The sequence below is a fragment of the Zalophus californianus genome, chromosome 17 (genome assembly GCF_009762305.2).
Source record: "Zalophus californianus isolate mZalCal1 chromosome 17, mZalCal1.pri.v2, whole genome shotgun sequence".
Taxonomy (NCBI): Eukaryota; Metazoa; Chordata; class Mammalia; order Carnivora; family Otariidae; genus Zalophus; species Zalophus californianus.
Window position 1 is genome coordinate 59131571 of NC_045611.1, and position 11131 is coordinate 59142701.

An 11131-nucleotide genomic window follows, 5' to 3' on the forward strand; every position below is an offset into this window, starting at 1 on the left:
GAATCATATGCCTATGTTCACTGTAGCTTTATTTCTAACAGCACTAAACTGGAAACAACCCAACTGCCCATTAACAGATGAATGGATAAAACAAATAGTGGCATATCCGTAGAGAATACTACTACTCAACAATAAGAAGAATAAACATTCATATAAGCAACATTGGGGAATCTCAAAATAATTATGCAGTGTGGAAAATATCAGAAAAGAATACACACTTTATGACTCAATTCATGTAAGTTCTAGACAGTTTTTAAAGAAAGTAAATCACTGGAAAAGACAAGGAGAGATTATAAAAAAGCATGAGGTACATCATGGTTGTTCATGATGACGATGATGGTTTTATGGGTTTAAATGTATAACAAAAATTTTCAATTGTTCACCTTAAATATGTGTAGATTATTGCATGTCAATTATGCCTCAATAAACTCCCCCCAAAAAGTTCAAAATAAAAAATCTGAATCACCCACTTTTTGTAAACCAGAAGGTTTAACAACCCAGTACTGACTCTACTCTATTTTTCCTTATTCCTGAGGAAGAGCAGCCCTGAATCTGTGCAGGAAAAACTGGTGAGCAATGGAAGCTGTTCCAGTCTGGGACGAATGGAACACTGGCTGGACCACAAAAGCCACATCCTGGGACAACATGATCTCCATTCTGTCTTCATTTCTCTGCCTTCTTTAGAGCAATGGATGGCCCCTGAGGTGAACAGCCCAGGAAGACAATGAGAATTCACAAAATCTTTAGATTATTTGCTCTGACGGTGATTTCAGCTACAGGAGATATACAGCTCTAGAAGTACTCTAATTCCTCACAACCATAGTCAACGGAAGATTTATGGATGCACTTTCAGAAGAGGCATATATCATCTAGTTTGCTGCAGGCCTCTCCCCTGCCTATTAATCACATCCAGGATATCAGTACCAATTATGGTTGAAACCGGCTCCTGTAGTCTGAGGAGTGATACCAGTCTTCAGAATTATAAACATCAGGACACTTTGCTCCTTTGTAGAACCTGGTGAAAATCTTTCCCTCAATAGCGCTGGGCATCACGTGACACCCTCTGGGAGCAAGAGAATAAATTCATGCCATTCCTAAAGGCACCAGAGCTTGCCAAAAAAAGGGACCCTTCCTTAGGGTGTCCTATGGTCTCACGATAGATGGAGGCATCTAGGCCACAAATTAGGACCACGAAGCACTGAACTTGTTCCTAGGTCTTGTGCAGCAATGCAAATTAGGCCAAAACTGGAATGAGAACTACTCTCTGTCATTGTATTGTCCACACTGAGCTGCACAAAGCTGGGGCCCCTACACAAGCACAATGGTGCTTGTGTGTTCCACCCAAAACAGTGACTACAACTCCCATGACTAAAGATAGATTAAACAATAAGAACTTTATTGCTGCACAAACCAGAGCAATGAGGCAGATCGTTACTGGTTGGTGACCTGAAGGCTGGAAAAATCAACTACAAGTGTTAGGTGAAACCAATAATTTCCATGAAGAAGGTAAGCCTTCCCTGCAAGCCTCCAGCAGAGCCCATTCTTAGCCCAAACTGGGTCATATTCCTACTTAATCAGAAAAGGGAAATCACTGTAAGAGCAAAGACTACTCAAAATTTCCTCCAGGTAACGGGAGAGAACACAAACATCTGCCTTGCCTTAGGCACATTGGGGTGACCAATGAAACACTGTGCAAGGTAATGGAAGTGGGATGGCTTCTACTAGAGAAACTGGCAGTGATCTAACTCTGGTAAGAGTCCTGGGTGGTTTGGAATGTGCAGTGAAGCTGCTGTAAACCTCACACGTGCCTATCAACTCATGGGGAATTTCAACTCTCCAGTTGCTTGCAAGTATGAGGTTTAACTTCAGGCACATGGCTCCCTCACACAAACTATTTAGTGCCATTAGAGTGAACAAGGAGACAGCCATGTTTTCTTCAAATCTAAGCCTATTTTCAAGTGTGGACTTTCTGATGCTAAACAACATCAGATGTTGCAGTGAAGGATTTCCCATATTTCCTGCATTCACGGGCCCTCTCCAGGGTGTGAAATTTACGGTGGAGATTGAGGCTGGAGCATTGGCTAAAGGATTTGCCACATTTGCTGCATTCATAAGGCCCTTCTCCAGTGTGAACTACCTGGTGTTGAATGAGAACAGATTTTTGCCTAAAGGATTTTCCACACTGGCCACACTCATGAGGCCTTGCTCCTGTGTGAATGCTGCAGTGCTGAATAAGGCTGGTGCTTCGACTAAAGGATTTCCCACTTTCGCCACACTTACAAGGCCTTTCTCCAGTGTGAATTCTTTGGTGTTTAGTGGAAATAGCTCTTCTGCTAAAGCATTTCCCACGCTGGCCACACTCAAAAGGCCTTGCTCTACTGTGAATTTGCTTGTGTTCAACGAGGCTGTAGCTTTGTCTAAAAGAGATCCCACATTCAGTGCATTCATAAGGCCTTTCTCCAGTGTGACTTCTATTGTGCTGATTAAGTTTGGATTTGGATCCAAAAGCTTTTCCACATTCCCCACACTCATAAAACCTTTCACTGGTGTGAACTCTCTGGTGTCTAATGAGAGTAGCTCTTTGGCTAAAGGATTTCCTACACCGGACACACACATAAGGCCTTACTGTGGTGTGAATTATCTGATGTTGAATGAGGGTGAAGCTTTGTCTGAAGAATTTTCCACATTTACTGCACTCATAAGGCTTTTCTCCAGTGTGAGTTCTCTGGTGCCTTATGAGATTGGATTTGCACCCAAAGGCTTTCCCACATTCCTCACACTCATAAGGCCTTTCTCCACTATGGATTCTGCAGTGTTCAATAAGGTTGGAGCCTTGACTAAAGGATTTCCCACATTCAGCACACGTATAAGGCTTTTCTCCAGTGTGAACCCTCTGGTGTATAATGAGGGTGGCTCTTTGCCTAAAAGATTTTCCACATTCACTGCACTTGTAAGGCCTTTCTCCAGTGTGGACTCTCTCGAGCTGAACAAGTAAGTACTTACAGCGAAAAGCTTTCCCATATTTGATGGTCTCATAAACCCTTTTTCTAGTGGAGACTCTTGGGTGATAAACAAGACTTTGTTTGTGGTTGGAGGCTTTCCCATCATGTGATTTGTAATGACTTTTTCCACTATGAAAGGCCTCCCCACACTTGGTGATTTTGTTTGGCTTCTCACTGTTGAAAATGGCCTGGTGCTGGAGAAACCTCCATGTGGCTGGGAACTCCTTTCCAATCTTCCTACAGGTGAAGGGATTCCCTGACACAGGAATATGCAGCTCTTAACAAATGAGGCCCTCTCTACATCCCTTTGCTCTGCAGTGTAATGCTTCTGAAGCTGGTGTAGGTTTGCACATGCTCCATCCAAGTATAGTTTCTGCCCAGGTTGATCAGCCAGGTGCAAAATGTCTTTCAGGATTGGGACACATTTCTCACAGGGGTGAGTCTTTTGGGTGGATGGACCTGCCTTTGGAGTCCTGACCCATGACAAAACTTCTCCAGAAATGCTCTGTTCAAAAGGTGCCTCTTCATCCTCCATCCCATGCCAACAAACTGAAAAAAGAGAAATACTGATGAATCATTCTGACTATGTGGTAGAGTATTCATCATGCTTTTTTTTCAGCTATCTGTATAATATGATGTTTTCACATCTTTTAAAACCTTGATGGTAGAGGAGACAACGACCTGAACAACACTACAGACCAAAGGGAGCTAACAGACATATACAGAACATTCCATTGAACAGCAGCAGAATACATATTCTACTCAAGAATGCAGGGGAAAGTAACCAGGATAGATCATATGGTAGGCTACAAAACAAGTCTTAACAAATTTAAGAAATCTGAAATCATATAAGTATCTTTCCTGACCAAATGCAATGAAAAGTAGGAATTAATAACAGGAGGATAACTGGAAAATTCACAAATAAGTGGGAATTAAAGAACACACTCTTGAACAACCAATGAGTCAAAGATGAAATCAAAAGGGAAATCAAAAAATATCTTGAGATAAATGAAAATAAACAATATACCAAAATTTATGGGATCCAGCAAAAGCAGTTCTAAGAGGGAAGGTTATAACAGATACATATTGACATCAAGAAAAAATGAAAGATCCTAAGTAAACATTCTACCTTCACATCTTAAGGAACTAGAAAAGAACTAAGCCTGATGTTAGCAGAAGGATGGAAATAATAAAGGTCAAAGTGGAAATAAGTCTAGAAGAACAATAGAAAAGATCAAAGCTAAGATGTTTTGTTTTCTTAAAGATAAAATTGACAGACCTTTAGACTATGGAAAAAAAGACTCAAAACTAGAAATGAAAGAGAGGACATTATAATTGATACCACAGTAATATAAGGATCATAAGAAACTACTGTTAACCTCTGTACATCAACAAACTGGATAACCTAGAAGGAAAAATTCCCAGAAACATACAACCATGAAGAAATAGGAAATCTGAACAAACCAAAAATGAGTAAGGACATTTGAGTGAGTAATCAAAAATTTCCCCTTAAAAACAAAAAACAGGGCGCCTGGGTGGCTCAGTCAGTTAAGCGTCTGCTTTCGGCTCAGGTCCAGATCTCAGGGTCCTGGGATTGAGCCCCACATCAGGCTCCCTGCTCCACGGGAGCCTGCTTCTCCCTCTGCTTGTGCCCTCTCTGCCAAATAAATAAAATCTTAAAAAAAAAACCTTCCCCCAAAAGAAAAGCATAGGATTTGATGGCTTTACTGATCAATTCTATGAAACATTTAATGTCATTCCTCCTCAAACTCTTCCAAAAAACTGAAGAGGAGGGAACACATCTTAATTCATTTTACAAGGCCAGCATTACCCTCAGACCAAAGCCAGGTAAAGATACTACAACACAAGAAAATTATAGGTCAATATCCCTGATGAACCTAGATGCAAAAATCCTCAACAAAATACTAGTAAACCAAATTCAACAGTACATTAAAAGGATCATACACCAGGGCGCCTGGGTGGCTCAGTCGTTAAGCATCTGCCTTCGGCTCAGGTCATGGTCCCAGAGTCCTGGGATCGAGCCCCGCATCCGGCTCTCTGCTCGGCGGGAAGCCTGCTTCTCCCTCTCCCACTCCCCTTGCTTGTGTTCCCTCTCTCACTGTGTCTTTCTCTGTCAAATAAATAAAATCTTTTTTAAAAAATAAATAAATAATACACCACATCCAACTGGGATTTCTCTCTGGAATGCAAAGATGGTTCAGTAAACACAAATCAATAAATGTGATATACCACATTAACAAAATGAAGGATAAAAATCATATCATCACCTCAATAGAGAGAAAAGCATGTGACAAAATTCAACATGCTTTCATGATAAAAACTCTCAACAAATTAGGTATAGAAGGAATGTACCTCAACATGATAAAAGTCATATATGCTAGGCTCACAGCCAACATCATACTCAATGGTGAAAAGCTGAAAGTCTTTTCGCTAAGATCAGGAACAAGACAAGGATGACCCCTCTTGCCACTTCTATTCAGCATAGTACTGGAAATCCTAGCCAGAGTAATTGGGCAAGAAAAAGAAATACAGAGCATGCAAATGGGAAAAGAAGAAATAAAATTGTCTCTATTTGTGAATGACATAATCTTTTACACAGAAAACCCAAAGACTGCACCCAAAGCCTGTTAGAATAAATGAATTCAGTAAAGTTGCAGGATACAAAATCAACACAGAAAAATCGCTGCATTTTTATATACTAACAATGAACTGTGAAAGAAAAAAGAAGAAACAATCTCTTTTACAATAGCTTCAAAAAGAATAAAATGCTTGGGAATAAATTTAACCAAAGAGGTGAAAGGTCTATACACTGAGAATTATAAAACACTGATGAAAGAAATTAAAAATACAAATAAATGGAAAAATATCCTTTGTTCATAGATTGGAAGAATTAATATTCTTAAAGTCTCCATATGACCCAACACAATCTACAGATTCAAATACCAAGGGCATTTTTCACAGAAGTAGAAAAACAATCCTAAAATTAACACAGAACCATGAAAGACCCTGAATAGCCAAGGCATTCTTGAGCAAGAAGAACAAAGCTGGGAACATCACACCTCCTGATTTCAAATTATATTACAAAGCTATAGTAATCAAAACATTATAGACCAACAGAACAGAATAGACAGCACAGAAATAAACCCATAAATATAAGATCAACTAACCCTGACAAGGGAGCCTTTGCAGGGGCTAGGGTAAAGAGGAAATGGGGAATTGATGGTTAAAAGTGATGGTATAAAATTTCAATTATTGAGATGAATAAGTCCTGGAGACCTACCATACAGCAGCCTATGGCTAACAATACTGTAATGTGCAGTAGTTCTTCCTTATCCATGAGGGATACATTCCAAGACCCCTAGCAGATACCTTAAACTGCAGATAGTACTGAACCCTATAAATATTACTTTTTTGTGTACATACCTATGATAAAGTTTAATTTATAAATTAGGCACAGTAAGAGATTAACAAGAATAGCTAATAATAAAATAGAACAATTATAACAATATACTGTAATAAAAGTATTGTGAATGTCATCTCAAAATTTCTTACTGTACTATACCTTATAATGATGTGAGATGATAAAATGCCTATGTGATAAGATGAAGTGAGGTTAATGATGTAGGCATTGTGACTTAGCATGAGGCTACTACTGACCTTCTGACGATATATCAGAAGGAGGATCATCTACTTCCAGACTGCGGTGGACTGTGGATAACTGAAACCACGGAAAGAGAAACCATGGATAAGGGGGGACTATTGTACACTTAAAATATGCTAAGAGGGTAAATCTTATGTTAAGTGTTCTTACCATACACACAAATGATGATAATAATAATAAAGGGATAGGAGGAAACTTAGTGATGGATATATTTATGGCTTTTATGGTGGTAATGGTTTCATGGTGTATACTTATCCTGAACCCATCAAATTGTATCCGAGAAATATGTACAGCTTTTTACATGTCAATAATTCCTCAATAAAGGGGTTAAACCTCATTTACTAAAAGGCACCAAAGCCCAAACCTCAGAAACATAATCATTACTGGGGCTCAAATCATATCTGGGGAATCCCACTACTTTTACACACTGTACTTGGATACTCAGATATAAAACAGAAAAATAAATATGCCTCATTTGAACTATAGCCTTGCCTAAATTTCCCAATGTCATAACACCCCAAAATATCCCATATTGGCACAGATGCTGTAGCATGAAGAATAATGCACTTAAAATTAATGTAGGTCTTTGACACAGATTGGGCTAATAAAATAGAATTCCACAGTCCCCCACCTCCGCCCCAGGAAAAATAGTTAATATCACCAATGTAAGTCAAAACAGGGCCTCCAAGGATTAAAACTTGTTATATAAAATCTAATAAATGGGGTGCCTGGGTGGCTCAGTCATTAAGCATCTGCCTTCGGCTCAGGTCATGATCTCAGGGTCCTGAGATCGAGCCCCTCATGAGGCTCCCTGCTCCACAGGAAGCCAGCTTCTCCCTCTCCCACTCCCCCTGCTTGTGTTCCCTCTCTCACTGTGTCTCTCTCTGTCAAATAAATAAATAAAATCTTTTTAAAAAATCTAATAAATAAAAGGGTGATTATCCTCACTACTTCTCTATCCTACAACCTGATTGTGCCTATTCTTGAATCTGGAAAAATTAAAGGGTACCTCCTGGTGGATTACTATAACCTTAATGTTGTAGTCCCATCCATAAGGACCCCATCTCCAACATCAATATTCAAACCACTGACTCAGTCAGTAATGTAGAACTCGGAACATGGATCCGGTGCCATGGATCCGAACAAGTCATCCTGCCAGGGAGAGGACAAACAAGGTAAGGTGCATTAGGCTGACTGCAAGACTCCTGAATCCCAGACCATTCCCGAATGCTTGGAGCAACAGGACTTAGGTCTTCTCAGTGCAGTGCGCACACAACTATGGTCTACCCTGATGACACATACGCCAAGAAAATGGGGAAGTGCACAGAATCCATGGTCTAGCTGTGGAAAGGGCAGAGCTTCCTGTGAAGTAAAAGAGGAGAGACAAAACCCAGGACACTAGGGTGAGTGTGAAGGCCTTACCCAATGAAGCTATAAGTGCAAAGTTCTCCAGCATCACATCATGGTACAGGTGTCTCTGAGCCTCATCAAGGAGCACCCACTCCTGTGAAAAGTAAATGGCCACGTCCTCAAAGATCACACAGCCCTGCCATAATGGGGATAGACCATTCCTGGATCAGTTTCTTTTCTAGGACTCCAAGTTTCTTCACCCAGACATACATCCCCTGCTCACCCTCCTTCCAGTGCCCCCCATGGAGCCAGAGATACCTGCTCTCTTCTCAAGGTATCACGATCGTTGTGACTGCCCACAACAACAAGAGATATGTGGGCAGGGAGATGCCACCTAAACACTGAGCCTGGCATTAGGGCATATGTCCTCATGTCAGGCAATTGGGGGTCCCCCAGATTGTGCCTCTGAGGCACAACCAAATGTGGGCTCACCCTTCCACCTTATGTCATCAGTGTCATGGCCCTAGGTCCTTCAGTTCATGTTCTCTCTTCATGTAACTATTTCTACCATACCTCTCTCTCAGTCTCACTCTGTAAGCCACTTCTACCCTCCTACCCAGAAGCATCACCCTGTCCTCCCAACATGTTACCCATATATGGCATCCAGGTGGTATTTGGCAAATTCAAACAGGATCCAGTACTACCCCAGACTTCCAATGGTCCCCACTGCCAATGGGGACAAAACCTGCTTGAAGGCCTCCCTGCTCAGTTCTTGCTTCAATCCCAGCTACCAAGAACCACCTGCAGATCTCAGGACCCAAGGGCTCTCTTCCACTTGTGGTGCACTTGATGTTCCCTCATCAGCTACTGCCTTCCTCTCCATCAAATCATCCTTCAGAGCCCAGCCCTGGAGGTCTTCCAGCCCAGCCCCAGTGATGCTCCTAGATGGTGACTTGTGCCCCTGTGCTAATTTGCCAGCCTAACTGAAACACCTAAGACACACCAAGGGATACAATAAATTCCTGGTAAGTCCATAGCATGAATAAACACTAGTCTGGGCCTCGGTGTCATCTTGTCTCAATTATTCTTGTGACACATTCCTCTTATGTCTATGCTTCCTATGGATGCCTTGGCCACCTGACAGATGGCCCTGTCTCCCATAACCTTCCCAAAACCATTTCTCTCCCTCAGCTATGTTTATGAGGCCGAGCACCCCACCCAGATGCCCAGGCATGACACCCAGTCACGGCTCTTACCTTCCCCTTGCTGGGCAGCCAATACCTTTATTGTCTACCACCTTCTGAATGTCTCCCTACTGAGTTCCAGACCTGTGTGGCCATCTGCTAATTGTTCTCCACACATTTTTCTTTGAAACATCTCCAAGTCTTAAGATAGCCAAAAACAAAACTGATGTCCCCAGTGAAAATTAACCTTACTACCAACTTTAATATCCTGGTTAATGGAGTTTCCATCCTTCCAGCTGCTGAGCCCTAAAACTCTCTTCCTTTCTCTCTCTCATTCGCAAAATCTGAAATTCTGGGAGGCCCTAATTAAAAACATGATCCAGAACCCAACTGGCTCTCCCACGTCTACAGCCACCACCCTGGTACAACCACCAACTCTCACCTGAAGTATTGCAGTTTCGTCTTCCCTGTTCTTCCCATCGCCTCCCAACTCCAACAGTATCTGCTCTCCCTCTCCAGGCTGCACCCACAGGGAGCCTGATGAAACCTGCGTCAGATCACCTCCCTCTGTTCCAAACCTACGTTTCCCACCACTTCCAGAAGAGACACCAACTTTTCACAGAGCCATTCCACGCCTGACCCCTTCCCACCTGTTTTAATTCTCCTTTCTCTCTCATGATAAGGAAAAGGGAGAACTGCAGTTCCCTGAACAAACTCATCCTCACCTCCTAGCATGAACATATTCTGACACCTATGTCTGGAACCATCTTTTATACCTCACTGTATTGGTTGCCAGCAATAGGAACCTCTCCATATAACTTCCAGCCTGGATTTATGACCCTGGGCTTGGAGTTTCTTCAGGGTCTCCTGGACCAAGAAGAGTGGAAGAGTGGCAGGCAAAGAGTCGCAGGACACAATCCCAGAGACAAAGGTTGGGATCAGGACCGTTGAGGGCCTGGAATATCCTTCACTCACATTCCTACAGTCCATAAGCGCTTCTCTGGTCATGGGAATCTGTGGGAAGATGAGGGACATCAGAGGGATGTAACCATTGCAGGGCTCCATAGGCTCAGGCCTCCCTGCATCCCTGCCGAGCCCTGGAGCCAGGTGACCTGGGATGACTGCATTATCTCTCAGCCTCGGTCCCCAAGGCTGACCCCCAAGGCTGACTCTTAGAGCTGTGTGACCTTGGACAAGGGCTCAACCTCCCTGTGCCTCGATGTTATCATCCCTTTTCCAGTCTGTTCTAACTCTGAGCAACTTTTAGAAAACTGAAAAGCCTAACTCAGATCCTGTGTCTCTTCTATTCACAACCTTCCATGCCTCCCAGCATCCTGAGAATTAAGTTAAAACTCTTCACCTTGGCACTCTCCAGGAGCATTCGCTGGATCAACCACCCCCAGCGAACCGGTCCCTCTGCCTGTAACATTCTCGCACTTCATCACACTGGCTTTCAGATATGGGGACGCCACCCATGATCTCCCCACTGTCCCAACACCGGGGCCTGGGCGGCAGGGACGCGAGCAGGCGCCCCGCCCTCGGGCCTTTAGGATCTGGTCGGGGGAGAGCGGGAAGAGCCCGGGGGACGAGCGTTCACCCGAGCAGGGTTCCCGGGCGTAGCCCCGGCCATCGGACTGTATGGGCGGAGCGGGGGTCATAAGAAGCCGGCGACAGAGACGGGACCCGTGCACAGTTGTCAACCACCGCCGTCGACCCTCACGCCAGCTGCCGTGCAGTGGGGACAACCCTTCCCCTATCAATTTCTCGTTCTCATCACCCCGGGCGCACCTTCACGCTGCTAAAGGACTCAAATGGCCGCTGCGCGCGAGAGCGGTCAAAGTGACTGGCGCGACCGCGGTGCCGGAAGTCCCTCCCCGCTGCTCTGGTCCACAAGCGGAAACGACCTGTTTCTG

The 11131-nt window shown here is 43.3% G+C and overlaps 1 protein-coding gene across 1 annotated transcript; it reads right to left on the minus strand.

Annotated features, from left to right (window-relative positions):
• Nucleotides 1-539: 539 nt before the first annotated feature.
• Nucleotides 540-10702, minus strand: LOC113936732 (zinc finger protein 416-like). Its single transcript, XM_027620310.2, is given in 4 exon segments — nucleotides 540-3267; nucleotides 3270-3551; nucleotides 8107-8188; nucleotides 10579-10702. Coding segments are annotated over 4 exon segments (1746 nt in total). The 5' UTR covers nucleotides 10648-10702; the 3' UTR covers nucleotides 540-1954.
• Nucleotides 10703-11131: the final 429 nt, after the last annotated feature.